Raw genomic sequence first — 25,087 nt, 5'->3', positions numbered from 1 at the left:
TATTTATGAGGTAAAAACATAAATAAAAATTAACAAAATTAATTTTCTTCAACCTGCGTTTCTTGAAGCATGCCCGCAGATGACATGGCTTTGTATAGTGGAAAATTGCTATACAGCCCATTTTCTAGGAACGCCACCCCACCTGTAACGTGAGGGGTGGCCGCATGTACCACTACACTGAGTTTGTAATTGGGCAGTCAGATTTCAATCACCCCTCTCACTCCCTCCATGTAAAAGGCAGGATTCCAGAACTAACAAAGAGCTTTAAGATATACAAGAAACAACTAGACAAGCAATCCTGCAGCAGGAACTAAAACTATTCACTGGCACCTTAGGTTATCACAAATCACAACTGAGGGGAAACCAGTTCTAGTCTCTCAAACAGATAAAATAGTGAAAAGCCACAGACTTGTGGCATGTATATACAGGAACACCCTACAGGACTAAAAGTAGTTCTCAGTTTTACACGGTCTGGCTGTCATTGTCGGGTAAATGCACGCGATTTTTGCTTTAATGTTGAGAAATTAAGCTACGCACATCACTTCAGACCTTTGGATTTTCCATTGAAATAAAAAAGATGGTCAATAATGGAACTACTGATAATGCCGCAATGTTTTGAGACTGAACCGAGCAAAAATCACTTTCCAGATGTCGGGTTACACAAGGCCACAGAGCTCACAAAGGCTGGATCCTAGCTAGGCAGTGTGTTGATCTGACCAACAGCTTGCCAATATAATCAAGACAGTTCATTTATTTGAATTCATGGTCAGTGTGGTTTATGATGGAATAACCTCTATACAATGGAGACACAAGAGACTGCAGTGCAGATGCTGGGAAGGAATGGAAAAGGTGAACAGAGACACAGATGCTGGGTGGACAAGTGGGAATGGGAAAGGAACATGGGGAGTGGGCAACCTTAAATTGGAAAATTAAACATTTCAACCATTGGGTGCAGGTTACCCGAGTGAAATATGAGATGTTATCCCACTTTGCGCCTGGCCTCGTCGTGGCAGTTAAGATGGTAGAGAACAGACTGGTCAATGTGGGAATAGGGAGGGTAATGAAGCGATATGCAATTGAAAACTTGAGATGACTGTTGCAGACAGAAGCTAGGTGTTTTGCAGAATGATGATCCAAATGATGCTTGGTCATGTCAACATAGAAGCCACCGCATCCATGAGCACCAAATACAACAGACTAATATGGAAAAGGTGCACGTGAATTCTCTTGCTACACCCCATTGAAGTGCAGTTTAGGTCTTCTCTGGTGAGGGAAGGTGGCGTTGCAGTGGCAAGTGTTACACCTCCGTTCTTTTCAGGGGAAAATATCTAAGGATGGAAATGGGAAGGTGGGAAGGGAAAGTATAAACAGACCAGGTAGTTATGGATAAACTGCCTTCTGCGGAAAGCTGAAATGGGGCAGAACAGAAGATGTGGCTGGTGGCAGGTCCTATTGGAGCTGGTGGAAGTGTTGAAGGATGATAGGCTATGCATGGAGGTTAATGGGGGTAAAAGCTCATGGCCGGGGAACTCGATTTCTATTCAGTTTGAGGATTGGGGCAAGAGGTGATAGGAGACGAGTGGGAAATGGAGGAAGTGCATGCGAGGGCTCCATCAACTATGGCTGGAGAAGCCACAATTTCTGAAGGAGGTCATGCAAGAAGTCATAGAACAGAAATCCCCATCTTGAGAAAAGATGCAGTAGAGATGGAGCTACAATAGTAAGGATGTCATCCCTTATTCTCAGTTTCTCTGTCTACGCTACTATGATTTCTGAAATTACACCCTCCAGAAAATATGGCTTGCTCACTGCAGTTGGTTCTTTTGCGTGCATTTCCTCCATTTCCCTCACATCTGTTCTCATTCCCCCATCCTCCTCTCCCCAGGCAGAATAGAGATAGAGCTCTTCTGGTTCTCACATTTCTCCCTGTTAGCCTCTGTTTCCAGAATATCATCCTTCACCACTTCCAACAGTTCTCTGGGATTCCACCACTACATGCTACATCTTCCATCTGCCCATCAACCACATACCCAGCTACCATGGAGTTTTCTCCCTCTATTCACTTTTCCTGTTCTGTTTCCCACCTGATTCCATGTACCCATCATCCCTCTCTTATGATCTAACCACTGTCTCTATCCTTACCCCTCCCTGGCTCCATCTGCCAATGTTTATTTCTTGTGTTTCCACTTTTAACCTACTAGTCTCGGTCTCAGCACTCCTCTACTCCTTCTCCCACCTGGCACCAACAGCCCATCATCTGGTTTCATCTATCATCCACCAGACTATGTCGCATCCCGCTCTCTCACATCTTATGCTGGCCTTCTTTTCTGTACACCCAGTCTGGATGCAAGGTCTGAACCCAAAAGATCAACCATGCCCTTGCCTCAATCGATGCCGAGTTTTTCCAGTAGTTGCATTTTTACTCCAGTCTCTTTCCAGTATGCGTTAGTTGTCGGAAATCATTCTGGAACGGAGATAAGGTTCTGTCCAAGTTATTTTCTCTTGAAAATTAAAATCAAAACACAAGGAATAAAATATATTTTAGCACCTAAGGAACCCAACATCAGCTACAATATAAATATGTATAAAGGAAAATAACTTCTTTATGGCTGCAAAAAATGCAAGAAGTGTTTTATGTACTGTTAGGAAAAACGAAGGACAGAAGTCTGGAACATTCTTCCCTGCAAGTAATTAATGTTGGGCCAATTGTAACATTAAAACTGGAATTTACATGTTTTTGCATTTATAGGTATTGAGGGATATCTGATCAACCAAGAAGAGGTCTTTGGAGCCAAGTTCATTTGTTCTTTTTACAATTCATAGCTGCTAGAGTCAGACAAGTGGCACAGGAGAAGGATGGCTGAGCAGGATCCAGGAGATCCAAGGAGAAGGATGTGGTGTTTTTACCACCAGCGTTGGGGTTCAGCAGCCCGCCAATGCTGCCAGCCATGTTCATTTCCGGGAAACAGCAGCTCTGGCCGCCGATAGTCACCGCGGTGGCCGGCAGGATCCATCGAGTATGTCTGAGACCGGCGCACGGGGCTCAGGTTCTTGGTGGACACCGGGGCGGAGGTCAGCGCATTGCCCGTCGTGGGCATCCGCCGTCCCGGGCTCCCGGAGATTATTCCGAACCAAGCAAGCCCCCGGGGCGTGGGATTGTATCTATGCGTTCGGGCTGCTTCGTTTGGCGTCCCGTCCGGTTCGGTGCCTCTGGTTCTGGGGGGTGGGGTTATGTGGCGGCACCTGGTTGCAACCCAAGGGCACAACGAACCATCTGCTCTAGAGGGCGGCGTCTTGGTGTGGGAGGCGCTAGTCACGGGGTCGGTACCCGAGTTGGTATTTAAGGCCGGGCAACGCCCGTGACCTTGAGGGAGTAAGGAGCTGTATTGGAGAGAATAAACTCGTCAAGTGCACACAACTCGCGTCCGATTAGTTTTTGGCTGGAGTCCTGCCAGTCCCCACTACAACATCTCTGAAAATATTTATTAAACCTACATGTACACTCAGGGATGCAGCATACTCTGATTTTAGTGAAAATGTATATAGTTATGTAATTAAGCCATGTGATTCCAGGATGTAATGATATTATCATGCAACATAAATAAAATTACACATTATATACTAGTAAATATGTGCATATCCGTAAACATCATGTGTAGGGTGCTCTTTGCTTGAAGTATTAACTTCCCAGAAGTCTAACAAGAGTCAGCTCAGGACACATAATAACAGGCAGAGAACCTGGGGTGTCTATGCACACAATAAATCTCATGTTTTTAAAAATAGTTTTCTTACCGAGGAAATATTTATTTAAACCTTAGCTTGAATCTCCTAAAATTAATTCTGTAAAAGTAAACAAGGAGAAATCAAAGGCAGCTGATATTTGCTGTGGTGCATCAGCATTTATTCTTAAAATGGCAGTTCAGGCACAAGCAGTCTGGGGGTATATAGCAATGTCTGTGTAATATACAAACTATGACACCATTACAACCATGAAAATGGCTGATCATACTATTCCAGTGGGTTCATTGATTTTTGTCAAAAGACCAACAGTCATGTCCTTATATGCACAATAATCACACCCCAGTTTCTTTCTACATCAAAGAAGATATAAAATGAAACATTTCCACATTTGCTGACTGAGAATGATAGGATATAAACTTGTTTCAATCGGGTATAGACAAGTTAAGTAAGTGGACAAAAATATGGCAGGTGGAATACAATCTGTGTTAAAAAAAAAAGAGATTTACATCAGTAAAATAGCAAACATGTAGGCCTTAAATTTAAATTTTGAAAAAATTATTGTTTCCCAGACTTTTTCTGTCCATTACACCGAAAGCCAATATGCAGGTGCAGTTGGCAATTAGGAAGGCAAATAATGCATTGGCCTTTCGTGCCTGTGGATTTGACTCAAGTAATATATTTTTTCTCCCAATTCTACAAGGCCTTGGCGACACCATAACTGGACCATTGTGAACAAGCTGCCAACTAATCTACCAGAAAGTCTTTGGGATGAGAGACTGGAGCACATGGACAAATCTTGTGGTGTACAAACACAGCACACCACCAAACGTCAGGACTGGATATGGGTCCATGGATGGCAGTGATGCAGTGTCATGTTGGTAGATTAGTTGATTACTACAAATTATTCCTTTTCGTAGATTAATATTAAAGAATCAAAAATGGGCATTTAATGGGCATAAATGGAGGAGAATAAATTGCAAGAGTAATGGAGTGAGGGAATGAAACTAATGGGATCCAACATTGCGAGTTGGGGCGGGCATGATGGGCTAAATGGCCTCCATTGTCTTTTTAAGTACAAGCAAGGGACAACATCATTTGTTTAACCAATCCAGTGGATGAAGCATATAAGAGTTTAAATTATCACTCTCATTCTTCTGGGAACACAGACCAATGCAGACCAAACAAGAAAAGCACATTTGACTAAAATATTCATTCTATTTGTCTCACGAGAGATACTACCTGTTCTAATGCACAGCTCCAGCTTTTTCTGTTTGACAATAATCAACTCGAATTCAAATAATTACTAGACAATGCTTAAAAACTTAGGCCAAAAATCAGCACTTTCGAGAGTAAACCTCAGAATACTGGATGGAATGAACAATAAACTATCTTACTAGAACTGTTGAGGAATAAGGTATTGTTGACCAGTAGAATTTGTCCTTCACTTTGCAATCAATTAGAATTAGACGTGACCTGCAAATACAGTAAAACCATTCCAATTCAAAATTTCAATTAAAAAAATCTATTCCCTATTAAAGGCTTAATTGTAGGCATCTATCACAAAGATTTAAAGTTGGAAAAATAGGATTTGTAAACAAGTATCCCCAGTAAACAAGTTTTACTCTTCCTTTGCACAGTTCTTATCATTCATTGTTCTGTTCTGTAAGATTTATACTTTGCTGTTCTACACATGACAACTGATTCAAGTGAGATTCTCTTTTGCCACTGTGACGCTGAACTTTGTTCAGGTTGGAACCCAGTAGCTGGATGCTTCAAACTGGTCCCTGCTATCTTTGACACTAAATCTTTTTATTTTTATTTTTCATTTAAAAAAAAAAAATTTTTTTAAATAAACTCGTGAAACAATTTCAGGGATTAAATAAAAAGTAAGTGAATTCATTGGTATTAAACCAAAGCAACAATTTATGAACTAGCCTTCAATTCAGTTTTCTCAAGGGACTCTGAACAGCAACAAGACTGCAAGCTAATGGAACAGTCAGGCCAGCAACATGCTCTAATATCCTGCAGACATATGTATTGTCGGCACAGTGTCCTCCATAATGTTTGGGACAAAAACCCATTGTTTATTTATTTGCCTCTGTACTCCACAATTTGAGATATTTAATAGAGAAAAGTCACATGTGGTTAAAGTGCACATTGTCAGATTTTATTAAAGGCCATTTTTATACATTTAGGTTTCACAATGTGGAGATTACAGCTGTGTTTATACATAGTCTACTCCCATTTCAGGGCACTATAATGTTTGGGGCACATGGCTTCACAGGCATTTGAATTGCTCAGGTGTGTTTCATTGCCTCCTTAATGCGTGTATAAGAGAGCTCACAGCATCTAGTCTTTCCTCCAGACTTTATATCACCTTTGGAAACTTTTTTTCTGTTTATCAACACGAGGACCAAAGTTGTGTCAATGAAAGTTAAAGAAGCCATTATGAGACTGAAACAAGAATAAAACTGTTAGAGGCATCAGCCAAACATTAGGTTTACCAAAATCAACTGTTTGGAACATCATTAAGAAGAAAGAGAGCACTGGTGAGCTTACTAATCGCAAAGGGACTGGCAGGCCAAGGATGACCTCCACAGCTGATGACAGAAGAATTCTCTCTATAACAAAGAAAAATCACCAAACACCTGTCCGGCAGATCAGAAACACTCTTCAGGAGTCAGGTGTTGGATTTGTCATTGACCACTGTCTGTTGAAGACTTCATGAACAGAAATACAGAGGCTACACTGCAAGATGCAAACCACTGGTTAGCTGCAAAAATAGGATGGCCAAGTTACATCCTACCAAAATAGGATGGCCACGTTACAGTTTGCCAAGAAATACTTAAAAGAACAACTACAGTTCTGGAAAAAGGTCTTGTGCACAGATGAGACAAAGATCAACTTACATCAGAGTGATGGCAAGAGCAAAGTATGGAGGAGAGAAGGAACTGCCCAAGATCCAAAGCATACCACCTCATCTGTGAAACACAGTTGTTGGGGTGTTATGGCCTGGGCATGCATGGCTACTGAAGGTACTGGCTCACTTATCTTCATTGATGATACAACTGCTGATGGTAGTAGTATAATGAATTCTGAAGAGTATAGACACATCCTATCTGCTCAAGTTCAAACAAATGCCTCAAAACCCATTGGCCAATAGTTCATTCTACAGCAAGACTATGGTCCCAAACATACTGCTAAAGCAACAAAGGAGGTTTTCAAAGTTAAAAAATGGCCATTTCTTGAGTGGCCAAGTCAATCACCCGATCTGAACCCAATTGAGCATGACTTTTATATGCTGAAGAGGAAACTGAAGGGTACTAACCCCCAAAACAAGCACAAGCTAAAGATGACTACAATACAGGGCTGGCATAGCATCACCAGAGAAGACACCCAGCAACTGGTGATGTCCATGAATCGCAGACTTCAAGCAGTCATTACATGCAAAGGATATGCAACAAAATACTAAACATGGCTACTTTTATTTACATGACATTGCTGTGTTCCAAACATTATGGTGCCCCGACGTGAGGGGGACTATGTATAAACACTGCTGTAATTTCTACATGGTGAAACTAAAATGTATAAAAATGGCCTTTATTAAAATCTGACAATGTGCACTTTAACCACATGTGATTTTTTTCTATTACAAATCTCAAATTGTGGAGTACAGAGGCAAATAAATAAATGATGGGTCTTGGTCCCAAACATTATGAAGAGTACTGTGTTCTTTAAATTGCTCCTTTTTACTTGTAGATGTGCAAGTTAAATGTGGGCTAGGGGAATTTAATGAATCACTCGACAGGAAGCTTTACTGTGGAAGCCTCCGATGAGAGAATCTTAATTCTTTTTCCTCACAGTTGGTCAAAATGTAATTCCTAATTTTTTATAGGATCTATTTGACAGATTGCTGAACTGTGTGCCAATAGCAAATGAAAATGGAATAATGGAAAAGAGTGACAGTAGCGTAAGCTTTCAGGCTTGGCATGAAAAATAATTCGAACAACATTGAATCCCAATTCTGACATTTTTAATCACGCCACTATCAGCAATCGTGCTTTCAGGCAATTTTACAGCGAGCTGGAATTCCTTCCTTCAATCTCTATGCCTTTCGCTGTTCCTGCAAGAGACAGCTTGAGATCTACACTTTGAACAAGCTTATTGCCATATTCCCCAATGCAACATGGTACCCAATTTTGTTTGAAAGGATTGCTGTGATGGGACCGAGTAAATTTTACTTAAACATGGTGATTTCAACCTTGTTTTATTTTTGCTGCAAGCCTTTCATAAGCAATAAAAGTAGGCTATACACCCTTTAATTCATTTAGGGCATGACTGGTCAGTCATGGAGACCAGGTTGACAGAACCCTGTATTCATACATGACTTCAAAGTCTAACAATCTATCAGCCTAGTTGTTTTAATATAGCCAAGGACTTGGCATTTACAGCACTATGTGATGGAGATTGCAAAAGATATATTCTATCATGGCGGTGAATTGTCAAAACTTGTTTTTGCATGAAAATATGTTCTGTTTGTGGAAAAACAACAACACCCTACAAAACAAAACGTTTTGCTCTCTTTTGTAGTCCCAAAACTCTTTGCCTGCCACCCCCCAAAAAAATGCTGGAGATGCAAAAAGCTGGAGTAACTCAGTGGGACAGGCAGCAACTCTGGAGAGGAATAGGTGACGTTTCGGGTCAAGAGCCTTCTTTTCTGATTCTTCTGTACAAAGCCTAAACAACAAAGGTAAAATAATGCAGATGCTACAAAGTGGAACTATAAACTGAAATAGGTGACAGGTCTCAGTAGTTACAAACGCAACTCCACAGAGAACATTTAAATCTCATAGTTGTGACATACTGAGAAAAGACCTTCTGTGAAAATCTTTACACTTGGTTTAACTAGCTGAGTGCTTCCTACATTTAAAATTTATATTTAACAAAGCAATATTTATTAACTTTGAGCTGCTTCTCCCAACTTTACTCAAAATCCTTTGTTGTTTTTTTTTTTTTAATTGAAAGTGTCCAGTGTCCCTTCTTTGCTATCTGCAGTCAGTTGCATAATATTCTGCAACACATAATTTATCCATTATCCATGTCAAGCTTCAGACAAGAGGGCTTCGGAAGAATGTACCATAGGAGCATTCTTATTTCTACATTTAATTATTTTATTTTACTTTTTGTAATAGCTTTATAGAATCAAATGTCAAATACCATTGGAGCTATAAACCTTCTCCATCATACAATTGAATTTTCATAACATAATTTTTTCTACCCCATCATAGAGAAGCCAAATAAAATGTTAAGTACATATTTTTCTGTTCACAACAGGATCCAATTCCACATCTGAGATGCAGGATTGTGAAAATGTAGTTATTGCAGGAATTTATAATCACTTTGAGAAATGTCTTTGAACATTCATGTATTAACATGCAGCCACAATGCATAGCTCAAGAGGCAAAATCTTCCTGTCCCACTCTTAATCCCAGGATTCAAAGAGCTACAATCACATCTTCTTGACTCTTCGTTTTCTGTCTTGAATTGTCAAGACTTGTTTTTCCACATTAAAGGTATTTTCTGCTTGTGCAAGTTTCTTTATTTATTGCCAAAGTATCGGCGAAATCAGTCAGTATCTAGACACAACTGCTTTGCAAAACCAAAAGTAACAGCATGACCAATAGCTAACGATATTTCTACGAATTTCAAACTGACCCTCAAAGCTGATGAAAAACATCAATGCTATTGGCAAATGGAATGGCTTGAAAGATTGATTCATTAGATTTAATGAAAAAATTAAACCACATGTTACACACTGCCGGAGGGCATACAAAAATAGTGGCTCGGAGGAAATTTGAGACTAATGTTTAGAAAAATGTTAACATGACAAAATTCTAAGCTGAATTCTTGGTGCATTCCTAACAAGGTAAATGATTTAATGACAGAAGCAAATTGATGTTTCAAAAACATAGCTCCAGAATGACCAAAGCTGGAAACTTAAGATTCCAGGATATTCAACAATGAGTAAGGACAGACAGAGAGGAAAACGGGGTTGGTTAACATTATTAACAAATAAGATTAGTACAGTTGCTTGAAGTGATCTTGACATACACAATAAAGATGCAGAATTGGAATCTGTTGGGTCGAGCTAAGAAATAGCCGAGGACAAAAAAATATTGATAGGGTAAGGAAGTCTTGCCATTAGGTAGGGCTATGGTGAGATCTCACCTGCAGTGTAGATTACCCTGCGTTATTGGGGATAGGTGGGTTTTACATTCCGAGAAAACAGTCCATATTGCAACTTTCCCCAATGCGAAGCAGCATCACCTGCGCATGTGTCAAGAAATGAATGTGAGGAAAAAAAGAAAAAAAAAATTGGTATTTACTTTTTATTCCACGTTAATTTTGAAAAAAGCAAATTTTATTCCTATTTTTTGGGTCGAGATTTGTGAACTCAAAGCCCGAATTTCCATTACCTAAACAGTTATAATAACAGGGGAGCTTGCCTATTGTTTTAGTCTCCTTGCCCAAGAACGGATACACTTGTAACAATCCACATGTAACATCCGGGTTGGTAGGTTTGCTGAAAAAGGGGGGAGAAAGTGAAATGTATTCTTTACAGATTAAGACAAAACATTTCATCAAAAACTCTAAAAAATGTCCCATGGACTAGATGCAGGAAGGATTTTTCCATTGGCCGGGTGTCTAGGAGTGTCAGGGTCAGAAGAAGATCCGAAGCATATTATAGATACTTACAAATATGGGTGGAAATCGTTTTTAAAACATGGGGGGGGGGGGGCCTGCCCAGGACAGGGGTTGGCAACCTACGGCCCAACCAGCTAGATCCGCCCCGCAGGCGTATTTTTCCCCCCCAATTATTTTGGGCGCTAGAGCCAGTCCAGGACCTGGGGTCCTGTGGCCCACCGTGACCGCGCCAACCAGCAATCACACAATTTGCCAAAGGACTTAAACTGCACGTGTTTGGAGTGTGTGGCAGGCAAGCCGACTTGACCTGGGCGCTACAGCCAGTCCCGGGACATGCAGGCGACCTGGGTGCTACAACCAGTCCCAGGGGGAGGCGAGCTGGTCTGGGACTGTCTGTAGCGCCCAAGTCAAAAAACATGGGGTGGGGGATTGGCCCCCCACCTCTCAAAACATGGGGGGGGACACACACGCCTCCCCCCCCCCAGGATTTCTGCCAAATGCATACATAGATACAAAGACAATAAGAGCAGGAGGATTAGGCCATTCAGCCCTTTGAGCCAGCACCACCATTCAATGTGATCATGGCTGATCATCCACAATCACTCCCCCGTTCCTGCCTTCTCCCCATAGCCTTTGATTCCGCTAGCCCTAAGAGCTCTATCTAACTCTCTTTTGAATGTATCCAGTAAATCGGCCTCCACTGCCTTCTGAGGCAGAGAATTCCACAAATTCATAACTGTGAAAAATGTTATCCTCATCTCAGTTCTAAATATCCAGTCTATTCCCTCCATAGATACTACCTAACCCAGCACTTTGCATTTCGATCAAGGGATACAATACGAGGTGGGACATTTAGGATTGAGATAAGAGAAAGTTTATTCACTTAAGAGGACGCTGATCTTTTGGCATTCTCTTCTTCAGACATCTGTAGAAGCTCAGGTACTCTGTTAATTTCTGACAGAAATGAATGGATTTCTGGGCATAGTATCTTAATTCTCCCTGCTAGGGAATCTATGGATATTGAGATGGTGCTGGAAGAAATTCTCAGTCATAATCTCGATGAATAATAGAGCAGGCTTGAAGGGTCAGACAAGCTACTCCCGCCCTCATTTGTGATGAGAAACTTCCAAGCTTCATATCTTCACATTAGATGAGAAGCACAGTGGGAATTGGTTCATGCAGCCCATAAAAGTTAACATTGAACAGTTGTGCTGAATGCCACTTCTGCCTTGCAAATCCTTTGTTTGCTAACCTGTTATTTGAGCAACGCCTCCCCAACCCAGCAAAGCTATAAAACTGTCAGACGCTGCCTTCTAATCAGCCCCAAGATTGAACTAACTTCTGCTTGTGTTTATGAACTACTAGTTTCAGGGTTTGGGATTGGCTGCACTGGTACCTCGATGACAGAACATACACGGGAAAAGTAAACGTATAACATTTCTGAAATTTGAGGCAAGCGCTTCCAACCTAAAAAAAATGAAATTGACAAATCAAAGCCTTTGAAAGTTGACATTAAATCAAAGTTTTTGGAGGGTGACAATATCCACTGGTGATGCCTGGCAAAGTGTCACGACTTGGACACCTGTAGCATAACACACCCATTTCCTACCCCAAGTCTTTAATTACCTTTAAAATTATAGCTCATCGTCACACCCAATACTTGTAAAGACAAAACATTGACGAGCATGATTTAAAACTGAAAAACTAGCATGTCATTGAGAAGCAAAGTTCAAGCCTGCCATTTAGATAGTAATCAAATCATTTAATACAAAGGAATTCAATGCACAAATTACATACAGACATAAAGCACTATTTAAATATCAAGCATGCCTTCCATAATATCTCAGATTCCCCTTTTCAATAATAAGCACTTTCTCGGCTGAATAAAGGGTGCAACGACTTCAGCGCAGTTCTATATAGATCTGCAGAGCATTAAAAAACATCCTCGACAAATTTTCCTGTAAACCATATAAATCACCAGATCAAAATGTAGTTATTGGTAGTAGAAATTGTGCATATTTTGCTGCAAGCACATTCAACCCTCCAGTGCACAATCCTCCATCTCTACTGCAAGTTCAAAAACACGACCATATGAGGATCGATAACCAGAACACAAATATGTGATCAACAATTTGAGGTAAACATTTTTTAGAATAGACAACGTGAAAGAATTTAAGCAAATTCAGAAAAAAAGAAAAGCAGTGCTCACTAAATATTTTCAGGGTAACAGGAGAAAGAGCAGGGACTGGGATTGATTGGCGTGCCCTGGTAAAGATTCAGCACTGCCTAATCAACATTTTCTGTGCTGTTACTTTATCATTCTATGTCTAGAACAGCATCAGGGTGGAAACACTGGCAATTAAAATTCCTCAGTCTTCCGTGTTTTGTCATGAATATTAATTTCAAGTTTTTAATGAAGCAAGCACTGAGGTTACGGTACAAAGGAGTTCCTCACAAAATCACTGCCAGTTCTGCAGATCATCTCCAAAGAATTACAAAACAAGAGGAAATCTGTGACAGCAACTAAAGCAAGATAATATTTTGACAGTCCCGTAATACATCCTTCAATAGGTCAAAAACATTTAATAATGAGCAGTGACATTTTACACATGGTAATTTCCTGAAAAAGCAACGGTGAAACGAGGCTGCAGTTACAATGAAATAAAAACAACATGCTCAAAAGTTCACAGAGAGGAAACATTGGCACAGAGACTGTGTTAACATTTTAGTCACACTCTCTAATCAGAACAAAAAGCAATTAGATTTGAGATGTACAGAAAGAATGTGGAGGAGCAAAGGATAAAAAAAGCTCTGTGTGGCAAAGGAAAATACCACATTAGGAAAGTGATGAACTATGTCAGAACACAAGAATCCTAGTTCTCATGGTGCAGGATTTTCAGCAGTTATTTGGGAAAGCAAATGAAATGGTTCACATCACACTTGAGTGTGAACATCTCCAACGACACAGCGCTCCCTTAATATAAGACTAGCGATTTCCTTAGATTACACCGCAAGGTTGCATTGCAAGGTTGCAATCCTAAGGAAATTCATTTGTAGCATTTGAATTTCAAGACAGAACTGCTTTCGTATGAGAAAGTCAATCAAAATATGTTCATACACTTTAGTCTGTATTTGATGGTAGACAAAAATGCTGGAGAAACTAAGCGGGTGAGGCAGCATCTATGGGGCGATGGAATAGGTAATACGGTAATAATAGGAATAAGTCTGTATTTGAACATCATCACAAGTAATTAATGTTTATGCTGAGAAAAGTAAGACAAAGGCAACTGAATGTAACAATGAATGGAAGAAGGTAGACTGCAATGGTAATCAACTGTACTCTAATATGTGTAGGAAAGAACTGCAGATGTTGGTTTTAATCGAAGGTGGACACAAAAAGTTGGAGTAACTCAGCGGGACAGACAGCATCTCTGGAGGGAAGGAACAGGTGACATCTTGGATCGAGACCCTTCTTCAGACTGATCTGAAAAAGACTTATCAGTCTGAAGAAGGGTCTCGACCCGAAACGTCACCGATTCCTTCTCTCCACTGCTGCCTAACCCCCTGAGTTACCCCAGCTTTTTGTGTCTACCTGCACTCTAATATATGCTGCTTCCCATCTACATTGTTTCATTAATCTAAAGGAATTCAAAACAACTGCAGGACTCCCATGGTTTCTTTCAAGTTACTCTTTCATTGCTTTCTTTAAATCTGCCCTACAATCTCCCATTGCCGTCTCCTTCAGTTTCAGTTCCTCCTTTGGACAGACTCGAGTGTTTCTCGACAATTGAATTCAGTATTTGAGGATTTCGGAAGGGGTAGGATGGTGACCCACAGTCCAATTTATATCATCGGGTCGATGGTGGAAAGGGTCAAGAATTTCAAATTCCTGTGTGTGCATATTTCCGAAGATCTTTCCTGGTCCCGGAATACTGATGCAATCATAAAGAAAGCACATCAGCGCATCTACTTCCTGAGGATTACGGAGAGTCGGTATGTCAAGGAGGATGCTCTTGAACCTCTACTGGTGCACAGTAGAGAGCATGCTAACCAGTTTCACCGTGGCTTGGTACGGGAACCTGAGCGTCCAGGATCGGAAAAGGCTGCAAAAAGTTGTAAACACTGCCCAGTCCATCATCGGCTCTGACCTCCATACCATCGAGGAGATCTATCGCAGTCGCTGCCTCAAAAAGACTGCCAACATCATCAAGGACCCACACCCTCATCTCTCCGCTGCCATCAGGTAGAAGGTACAGGAGCCTGAAATCTGCAACATCCAGGTTCAGGAACAGCTTCATCCCCACAGCCATCAGACTATAAACACAACTTTGAACAAACTCTGAACTATAAGTCTGAACAGTCTGAAGAAGGGTTTTGGCCCGAAACGCGACCTATCTCCTTCGCTCCATAGATGCTGCTGCACCCGCTGATTTTCTCCAGCATTTTTGTGTACCTTCGATTTTCCAGCATCTGCAGTTCCTTCTTGAACACTCTGAACTATAACAGCCTATTGCACTTTATCTGTGTGTGTGTGTGTGTGTGTGTGTGTGTGTGTGTGTGTGTGTGTGTGTGTGTGTGTGTGTGTGTGTGTGTGTGTGTGTGTGTGTGTGTGTGTGTGTGTGTGTGTGTGTGATCTGAATGTATGCCTACAATATTCTGTTGTGCTGCAGCAAGCAAGAATTTCATTGACATATCTGGGACACGTGACAATAAACTCTCTTGACTTGACTTGTTCCATAACCATCTGCCCACAACACACGTGCCAACAGGCTTCCTTGGGGGTAGATTTCAGTGTTTCCCCCACAGCGTTTTAATGTAAAGCTCTACATTTACCGCAGCATCAAAGACGGCCAAACTAATAAGTAAATTTGGTATTCCGAAAAAAATCATGGGATTTGTCAAACGTCAAACGCTATAAATAAAAATCGAACGAAGCGCTGTAGATTCAGTGAGTATAGTTTGGGTCGGATTTTTTAATTTTTCCAAGTTTGTATTTGTCAGGGTGGAGATAGAGGGGGCAGAGACGAGAGACACTGAACTCGCTTATTTGTGAGAGATTTTGCAAAATCAAGTTCGGCTGGGGGAAAATACAAGAATTTCATTTGCTGTGAGGCTGCTTGAGCCTCCAGACCCCGAGCCTCCAGAATCTGCAGTTGACAGGCCAGGTAAACACACGCACTCAAAACGATACCACTTGAAACCAGCTGTTAGCTCCAGGAAAACAATACATTTTGCGCCCTGTTACAGCAAAAATCTGGCATTAGACAATAGGCCATTCGAGCCAGCAACGCCATTCAATGTGATCATGGCTGATCATCCCCAATCAGTACCCCGTTCCTTCCTTCTCCCCATATCCCCCGACTCCACTATCTTTAAGAGCCCTATCTAACGCTCTCTTGAAAATATCCAGAGAAACCGGCCTCCCTGCCTTCCGAGGCAGAGAATTCCACAGAATCACAACTCTGTGTGAAAAAGTGTTTCCGTTCTAAATGGCTTACCCCTTAATCTTAAACAGTGGCCCCTGGTTCTGGACTCCCCCAACATCGGGAACATGTTTCCTGCCTCTAGCATGACCAAACACTTAATAATCTTATATGTTTCAATAAGATCCCCTGTCATCTGTCTAAACTACAGAGTATATAAGCCCAGCCGCTCCATTCTCTCAGCATATGACAGTCCCGCCACCCCGGGAATTAACCTTGTAAACCTACGCTGCACTCCCTCAATAGCGATAATGCCCTTCCTCAAATTAGGGGACCGAAACTGCACACAATACTCCAGATGTGGTCTCACTAGGGCCCTATACAACTGCAGAAGGACCTCTTTGCTCCCATACTCAACTCCTCTTGTCATGAAGGCCAACATGCCATTCGCTTTCCTCACTACCTGCTGTACCTGCATGCTTACTTTCATTGACTGATGAACAAAGACCCCCAGATCCCGCTGTACTTTCCCTTTTCCCAACTTGACACCATTTAGATACCAATCATCAATGTGAGTAATCGCAAGACATTTTTTTTCTATTATGTGATGCGGAACAGGATGCCCAAAAGTGCAGAGTAAAAGAGAAGGATGCTTACATGAGCCTTGGCCACAGAACAACAAATTTTATACGACAGTGAACCCAAAATCTCTGCAGCTAATAACCAAACTCCTTATATAATATTCTTCCGGTTTGACTAGTACCTGTAGTATCTTTTAAATACTACCCTAAATGTTAATTCTCTTTACCACCACGCAGTGTGGCTGCAGAGAGTATGCCAACTGTACATTGCACTGCATTGACTTAGCCAACAGTGCTTCACCAGTCAATGTTCTCCACCAGTCCATCCTAACCTCAATTGCCCACGATAGGTCTGTACCTTCCTATACTTTGCTTATTCATTTCCCAGTCTAAATGCCTCTTTCCACTATCACCTCTGGATATGAACCCCAAATATCACGCTGTGCAAAATAGATACTTTCATGGACACATTACGAGCAGTGACCATTGCTCACACTACTTAATTTTCGTGAGTGATCTAGAAAATAACATCATGTTACAAGTTTACCCAGAACTCTTTCTACAGTTAGGCAAATACCTTTGAAGACAATATGGCAATGTACACACTACAAGCTCTCACAAAATATAAGATAAGCTAATGGACATTTTTCTATCATCTTGATTGAGAAATGAATATATCCCAACATAAAGGCTTTTAGCTCTCCTTCGAGACAGTGCTGGAGAATTTGTCTTATGTTTAAAGAGAATAGACAGGCCTCAGTGTATTGTCAGAGATATGGCACCTTTGAGTAGCACTCCATTTGTACTGTACTGAAGTCCGGTTTAAGAACTAGAACTCCGACTCAGAAGAAAGAATTACACATGGAGGCACACATTTGACCATTACAACTGCCAATATATTTGGTCTTGCATTTTCATATTTCTCAGCTTTTAGTACATAGATTTGAGTATATTCATAACCACTCTATTGAAATACAAACTTATTTAGCAGCCTAGGAATAAGCCTTTGAATGTCAAGCACTCAGGCTCTGGAATTCTCCTCCTAAACCTCTATGCTTCTGCCTCCTTCATTAACATACTCCTTATAAACTACTATTACCTCAAATGCCCTGTGGCTTGGTGCAATTTGGTTTTAAAACTCTTCATTGAAGTGCCATGGATGCTTAACTACGTTAAGATGCATAAATACAATCTGTTGCTGCAAAGCTAGGCATTACCTCTTAGATGGCACTAGATGGCCCATAATATTGAAGAACTAGATTTGGCTGCACTGATGATCATCAGAACATTGAGCATTCAAAACTTTATTCTGCACAAATATACAATCTGGATTGACATTTCAGAACAGCACCGACAGAGCTGTAAATTAACCAAGTTGTCATTATTTATCTACTTCTTCAAATAAATGATGAATAACATGCCATGGAATCCATGGAGCTGAATGCTCTCTCTTGCACCAATAAATACCACCAGGTTTGGGCACTATTAGTACAGAACAAAACCAATTTGCACAGCAATTAATGCACTGCAAAAGAAACCGACTAGGTGATGCATTTTCCAACACGTTTTACTTATCTCTGCCTACTTCTTAATTCTCCCATCTTGTGCATTAATTATTAATTTCCACCCTAGCTCTGAATTTGCTCAAATATCTTGTGCTTAGAAACTCCTTGAAATCTCTACAAAATGCTCTTTTCTCACAAACTTCAATTTTACGGTATCAGTTTTATTAACCACCATTCTTTCTAACTTTTCTGATTCTCTTGTTACTTAGTATAAATTGCTATTTTCAAGTTGCTTACAGACATTTTTCCACACAAGTAGAGTGCTAGAGCATTTTGGCATGCCCATGTGGAAGACAGATGAAGCTGAAATGGATTTAGAAAACGTCACAGCCTCCTCCTATGCTCTCATTTTCCATTATAAAATGTAGAAAGCTTATATTTTGCCAAGCATCCTGGGCATTGTCCACTCCTATAAAGCTCAGTATCAAATTCCGACAGTTGTTACATTCAGGTCACTTCTTCTCAGACCATAATAAGATGACGAACCTTTCACCAATCAATTGAACCTACCCAAGACTCAGAAGAGGATGATGATAGTGCACAAAACATGGCTAATGCTTGCATTCAATCCAAGTTTTCAGACTAAATTCAACACACAAAGTGTGTGCGTTATTATAAAAAGCATTTTGCAACATAGCTTTTCAAAATAGAATCAACTAGAGTTCTCATGATTAGTTGAATCAGAATATCTCTCATTTCTACTACTGTTGAAAAATGTAAGGTCATAAGTGGCAGGAACAGAATTAGGCCATTCAGCCCACCATTCAATCATGGCTGAACTATCTCTCCCTCCTAACCCCATTATCCTGCCTTTTCCCCCCTAATCCCCAACACCCGTACTAATCAAGTATCAATCTATCTCTGCCAACCTTCCTTTTGGCACCTGGCACCAAAAAACTGGGACTGAGTTTCTTTGGTATGAGTTAAGAGAACTTCCCCTGACTGTCAAATTGAAAAATAATCTTTCACAATTCATGCTGTGGATTTAGCCAGATACCTTCAAACCAATGCCACTGATTAGCCCATTGTGACTTACACCATCTCGTATGTGTATGTGACAAATAAACTTGACTTGACCAGCATGTTAAAAGCAAAAGGTTCAACTAGTTGGTGGACTCTTCGGAAGTGATGACCACAAGACGGGATCAATGTCCACAGCAGTCACTTCAAACCTTAAAATGAGTCTGCAATTACCTATTCAGCAAGGAGGTTCTGAACAGTTGTGGCATTTGACAAATTAATTTACTCTCAAGGTAGTCAAATATCACGACGAAACGAACAACATTCACTCAGTACAAGATACATTTAATACAAGATACATTTAATTGTCATTTGGACCCCTTGAGGTCCAAACGAAATGCCGTTTCTGCAGCCATACATTACAAACAAATAGACCCAAGACACAACAACACAACATAATTTACATAAACATCCATCACCTTCAAGATAGGTGATGGATGTTTATCAAGATAGTACCTTGATAAGTACATGAATTCGTACAGTTGGGCGGTGTCAATGGTGATGCACCCCCAAAATCACATTTGATATTTTACCAGTTCCATAAAAAGTCTTGATTGTAAAACGTATTATGAACTAAGAGAATTAATAAAAACAATACGAAGAAGCCAAGATTCAGAGGAGCTGAGAGACTTATAAAGAATTACACTTTTCTCCGAATAACCCTATATTTTTTCTTTGGTTCACTTAAAATAAAACTTTCCACGGCTATGAAAATTCATATCTTAAAAGTTAAAGAATTAAGAAGGAAGTACGTGGAGCTTAATACAATTGTGTGCAGAACTGGACTTTAGGAAAATCCCCAAGAGCCTGGAAGAGTGAGGCACAAACACAAGTGCTATTCCGGTGACCAGGAGCAAAATGTCTTCCAAAATTGTGCTGTTTACGTCTGTGCTTACGCAAACTGCTATCTTTCTCTTCCCCCCTCCTCACCCACACGAGAGCAGAGGCCTCCGAAAAGGATTTTTTTTTTCCAGAGCTCAGGAATTTACTTCAGGGCCTCTCTCACTCGACTTGCCCGATTTCCTAAGGCACTTAAAATCTTACCTTCCAAGTAGCAGCTGGATGAAGCAGAGAGAGTCTTCCTTGATTTACACCCCACCAGTTTACGACAAATCTCCAGCATTTTCATTTGTTAAACTTCAATTCGAGTAGTCTTTTTGTTTCGTCCCCTTCTTTTCCTTTTTTAAAAAGTCTCCCGAGTTCGATTAAAAAAAAATCCAATTTCAACCCTGCTCCAGGATTGTCCGCTTCAAACTCAGAAGCAGCCGCGGGGAAAGTGGTGAACAACTGATTTAAGTTGTTTTTTCCAGTCGGGTCTGAAACTTAGCGAACACACGCCGCACCCATTCTTTTTTTTCCCCCCCGTAGCTGTGATTCAAATCCTATTGAAAGCGTTCTCCAGCGGAATTCGTTTTTCGAAGGGGCGGAGAAACGGGGCACGACATCCGAGCCTGCTGCCCACCCCACGCATGCACAACCCCAGCACTGGGAGACTCGCTTACGCTCCACAACCAACAATGAAGGCCTTTGAAGCTCCTGCCTGGCTTCCATCGGTGACATCAGCAGACTGGAGCCACCCACACTGGATTTAATAAAAGCCAGTCGAAGCACGGCCACATCACTCTTGCGTTTCTGGTCTTCGCTCTCCGGCAAATTACGTGCGGGAGGGAGAAAATACGAACAATGATACATTTGCTGCTTAACGTTGTACAAAACGTCTACAAATCAATGCCCTCCACTCGCCCCAAAGCCCTTCGATCAAGCCCGGATATTATTTTGTTTTCAGTCCGTTATACTGCTGCAAGTAACACTTGCATAATTGTCCCATTGTCAGTTAAACACGCTCGACTTGACTCTTGACTTTTGCAGAAGGCTAAAAACGAGCTAGCATGAGGCTGATCCAAAACCTGCGAATTATTAGCGTTATGGAGGCACAAAAGACTGCAGATGCTGGAATATCGAGCAAAAGAACTGCTGAATGAACTCAGCGGGTCAGGCAGCATCTCGTGGAGGGAAATGGACAGACGACTTTTTGGGTCGGGACTTTCTTAGCCGATTCGATTTAATGGTTCAGAGAAAATTTATTACTCTGGAACCTGTACACCTCATCATGTTTGGGCCAGTTAATACAACCCAACCCCTCTTTACCAGCCCACATCCTAACAGATTACAGCTCTTCAAGGGCGTTGAAATGCAGTGAGAGTTTCTGCTCCAACTCGCTTTCAAGCAGCCAGCTCCAAACACCCCTCATTCTGTGTGTGAAAAATTTCCCTGATCTTTCTACCAATCCATAATTTAATTCACTCTTCTACTTTAATCTTTTAACGTATAGTCATAATATTCCTGGATTTCACGAAGGTTAAAATTTCTAATCTGTTTTCTCTATCTTTCGCTCCATCATATCTATTCTGATTCAGGGAGAACTTGCCAGCTTCTCCAAACTATCAACTTAATTCCCTCATCTTAAACCATTTTGCAAAACATCTCCAGTACCTTTCTGGGCTTTTACCTCTCTCCAATCATTATTTTTCCATTGGATTCCAATATTTCATATTTGGCTCAGATACTCCAAGTTATTGAATCTATTCTGCATTGGAGGTTAAGGAAATGGTGCAAGTTCATGGCAATCTTTATTTCTGTGGTGCAGTTGAAACAGCTGCTGCCTCACGTTACCAAACACCCAGGTTCTATCCTGACCTTGTGCTGTCTGTGTGGAGTTTGCACATTCTCCCTTGTGACCGCATGGGTTTCCTCCCACATCCCAAAGATGCGTGGGTCTGAAGGTTAACTGCCCTCTGTTAATTGTTACTAGTATGTAGGGTGTGGTTGCGAAAGTGGGATAATATAGAACTAGTGTAAATGGGTGATCGATGGATAGAGATTGGCTCTGTCGACTGAAGGGCCCGTTTCCATGTTGCATCTCTAAACTAAACATCGCAAAGTGTAAAGAAGAGTAACTATTTCCATTTATACAACCTGAAAAACAATGCCACAAATGGGAAGAGATCTGCAGTTATGTGCCCATGAAATGAGAAGGTACAGGTACAGGATTGCAATCTTCATAATCCAGCCAAACAAATAAGACTAGAGTAATTTCCCATGTTGAAAGACTTGTTTAAGTGTGATTAATTCCATTCATTTAAATTTGTGAACAACTGATCATGGAAACAGCCTATTGTTTTGTTCATGTTAAACAAAGCAACTAATCGCCACCAATAAATTTATATGCTTTCATTGGACAGTAATGTGCGTTGCATTATGGCCAATTTGATGGAGGGGATGAAATGTTATAGTTCCAAGTCTGTTAGTGATACAAGGTTAGTCAGACGGAGTGCAAGGACTAGGGCGTGAAGGAGCTCAAAAGGGATATAGTCAAGCTGAATGTTTAAGAACATGCCAGATGCAATATAATAATGCAATGCATTATAATACAAGTACCCTTTATGGGTGACTATTTGCACACCTTGGGAATGCAAGCAAAGAATTTCACTGTGACTTGTCACATGTGACAATTAAGCATTCAATTCAATTATGTGGAAGGTGAACATACATTTTGATGCATAAATTTAAAAAAAAAGTGATTTTTAAATTGTGATATTTTGGGTAAAGTTGAAGTTTAAAGGAACTGAGGGTCTGTTTTATATATAACCGAAAACCAATATATAGTTGAAGCAAGCCGTTCAGAAGGCAAATGAGATGTTGGCCTTCATTTATGAGATTATTTGAATACAGTAGTAAAGGTCCACAAACTGCGATAATACGACCCTTTGGTGAAAGGGCACCAAGAGTTTTGTATGTCCATACAGCTTTGGTGTTATTACCAATAAAAAAAAATATGCAGTGCATATGCCCCTGTTAAGTCAGTCCAGCATTCGGTAAGCAACTCAAACTGAAGCTTCAGTGCAACACTAAGTGAATTCTGTAGCCCTGTCTGTTTGTTTGATCTTGCGATGTGCAGATTGATTGCAGTCTTTGCCTACATAACGCTTTAGCCTGTGAATCTTAAACAGAAAAATGGAGACAGATGAAGAACTTTAATGCACGTCTTCAGAAGTAAGAAGTTAGCTTAAACGTATGGCTTCCTGTTACTGAGATCATAGTTACCTTATTTGGATGAATGTGGTCTGTTCCTTGTTGGGTGACTGGAAGAACTGAGGTGTTCTACAGTGTAATTGGCCACCTCATGTTGCTTGAGTCATACTTCCTGTTGGCTGATCATGAAATGCATCGACAGCTGTTGTCGAAATCTGTTGGATTTTGTCCTGACTACTCAGCCAAAGTATGCAATACGGGGAGTTTCTCATTATGGGAGGGAAATTGGTAAATTGTTCAAAATCAAAGTTCTTGAAAAATCTATTTATAATATTAAACCAAACCAAGATAAAACCGGCTCTGCCACGTTATCGAACAAATGTTGGAAAACACTGCCTTAAACTGTTCATTACTGTGCAGCCGTATTTCCTGACCCATAGGTCAATTACAATTTCCATCAATTTTAAATTCCCCAACAACTGTTTGCTTATGGATATCAATTTTGCTTAGTATCCAGGGCTTGAGAAGAATTTAAGTTTTCATTTTCAGAAAGAAGCTGTAGCAGAAGACACAAGGAATTGCAGATCCTGGAATCTTGTGTGGAACACAAAGTGTTGGAGTAACTCAGCAGTTTATGCAATATGTCTGGAGAACACAAAAAATGCTGGAGTAACTCAGCTTGGACAGGCAGCATCTCTGGATAGAAGGAATGGGTGACGTTTCGGGTCGAGATCCTTCTTCAGACAGAGTCAGGGGAGAGGTAGATATAGAGATAAGGAAGAGTAAGGTGAGAAAACGAGACTTCAAAAGAGGCGTAGACCAAGGAAACAATAGAATTGATCATTGTTAGCTCGGAGAAGGTGACAACAAAGGAAACAGATGGGGAGAGAGGGAGGGGGAGAGAGGGAGGGGGAGAGGAGGGAGACGGAGAGAGAGGGTTACTTAAAGTTAAAGAAGTCAATACCGCTGGGGTGTAAGGTGCCCAAGCGAAATATGAGATGCTGTTCCTCCAATTTGCACTGGACGTCACTCTGACAATGGAGGAGGCCCAGAACAGAAAGGTCAGTGTGAGAATGGTAAGGGGAGTGAAAATGTTTAGCAACCGGGAGATCAGGCAGGTTTAGGCAGACTGAGCGGAAGTGTTCAGCGAAATGATCGCCGAGCCTGCGCTTGGTCTCGCTGATATATAGGAGTCCACTCCTGGAACAGTAGATGAGGTTGAAGGAGGTGCAAGTGAACCTCTGCTTCACCTGAAAAGACTGTCAGGGTCCTTGGACGGAGTCAAGGGAGAAAATATCTTGGATGGAGTCACAGGAGCAGGTCTGGAGGACATTGTCGGCGATGTTTTGGGTTGGGACCCTTCTTCAGACTCATTGCTATTAACACTTGTTGAATACGCTAGCACAGTGACATGGTCATTATTATGGTCATGTGTACCACAATACAGCGAAAAACTTTGTTTTGTGTTCCATCCTGGCAGATCAGGCCATATATAAGTACATACATCGAGGTAATGCAAAAAAGAAAAACAATGTAGTGCATCATGTTACAGCTACATAGAAAGTGTGGATAAATAAGTGCAAGTACTGCAATGAGGTGAAATGAGAGAGTAAGAATTCAATAATCCTCTTGCAAGCAAAGACGAATTCTTCACCTCCCAATCTACTTTGTTATGGCCAAACTTCAGACTCCACACCCCAAGTACTCCACCCCACTTCCTTAAGTCCATGACCAGCTACTTCGTTATTCTGACATTGAGGGACAGTTTGTTCGCTTAACACCATTTTGCTTAGCTCTCGATCTCCTCCCTGTACTCTGCCTCGTTATTATTTGTAATCTAGCCTACTCGGCAAACTTCAAAATGAATTGGAACATCATTTGGTTGCAGTCACATGTATAGGGAACACAGAAAAGGGCTAAGAACGCAGCCTTGCAAAGTATTGAACCCTAACTTGTAATTGCAAGTCATTTTATGTCCAAACTTTCCTCTTAAATTTCCCCAACTCAATCTGACCTCGGC

The 25,087-nt window shown here is 41.0% G+C and overlaps 1 protein-coding gene across 2 annotated transcripts in view; it reads right to left on the bottom strand.

Annotated features, from left to right (window-relative positions):
• The window catches only part of abl1 (c-abl oncogene 1, non-receptor tyrosine kinase), a 110,116-nt gene that overhangs the window by 51,749 nt on the left and 33,280 nt on the right, over positions 1–25,087 (bottom strand). The window contains exon 1 of one of the 2 annotated variants that reach the window (XM_055660200.1): positions 20,080–20,656. The exons of the other annotated variant lie outside the window; for it this stretch is intronic. Coding sequence (XP_055516175.1) covers positions 20,080–20,164 — 85 coding nt within the window. The 5' untranslated portion in view covers positions 20,165–20,656. Of the gene's footprint in view, positions 1–20,079; positions 20,657–25,087 lie in introns of those variants that run through there. 2 annotated transcript variants of the gene reach the window in all.

This window comes from Leucoraja erinacea, chromosome 31 (assembly GCF_028641065.1).
Source record: "Leucoraja erinacea ecotype New England chromosome 31, Leri_hhj_1, whole genome shotgun sequence".
NCBI lineage: Eukaryota > Metazoa > Chordata > Chondrichthyes > Rajiformes > Rajidae > Leucoraja > Leucoraja erinaceus.
The sequence above is the reverse complement of the archived record's forward strand: the minus strand, read 5'-3'. Positions and strand labels throughout refer to the sequence as shown.